This window comes from Temnothorax curvispinosus, unplaced genomic scaffold (assembly GCF_003070985.1).
Source record: "Temnothorax curvispinosus isolate PA1 unplaced genomic scaffold, ASM307098v1 QBEX01002686.1, whole genome shotgun sequence".
Classification (NCBI taxonomy): Eukaryota; Metazoa; Arthropoda; class Insecta; order Hymenoptera; family Formicidae; genus Temnothorax; species Temnothorax curvispinosus.
The window spans coordinates 10-609 of NW_020212466.1; the positions used below are offsets into that span (position 1 = coordinate 10).

Here is a 600-nt window from a genome sequence, read left to right on the forward strand (position 1 = left end):
TTTGTGTATATTCATAATCATTGACAAGGTACACTGTTTTTGAGATGAAAGGGTTGAACCGATTGACTTAACATTTTTCTCACAACTTGTTAAATATGTTTGTGAGACAACTATGTGGGCGATGAGAGATTTCTTAATTGTCATACATTTCATGGTAGATTGAATAATTCAACAAAAAATAATTTTTTATTGAAACCAATAGACATTTGTCAAAAAACCCGAATTGATATATCTTCAAAGTGAGTATTACAAACCTTGTTGGGAACGTAGAATTCCGTACGTTGCACAACGAATCAAAAAGCCCTTCTGGTGTACGGTTGACCCTGCCATTTGGTTCCAGCCAAGGATTTCTGAAAAGACATAAAAAGAATAAAGTATAAATAATAAATACTTCTTTTTTAACTTTATCTGGCATTTATTTAAAATTAATTACAAACGACACAACGTTACGACTAGGCACTTCCTAGTTAAATATTTGTATATGTCCGTGCCAGTTCTGAGCTGAGCGTTGAATGGCGGCCGAAGAGGACGACCACGACGGCTCGCGCCGCCACGGAAGCCTCGCAGCAAGGAAGATCCGCGGGAGGCCAAGGCACGGGC

General features: G+C 38.5%; 1 protein-coding gene across 1 annotated transcript in view; it reads right to left on the minus strand.

The window, feature by feature from the left end:
* Positions 1-254: 254 nt before the first annotated feature.
* The window catches only part of LOC112451859, a gene marked incomplete at its 3' end in the record, with an annotated part of 2,632 nt that continues 2,286 nt past the window's right edge, over positions 255-600 (minus strand). Inside the window, exon 4 of the mRNA XM_025011766.1 lies at positions 255-350. Coding sequence (XP_024867534.1) covers positions 255-350 — 96 coding nt within the window. The remainder of the gene's footprint in view (positions 351-600) is intronic.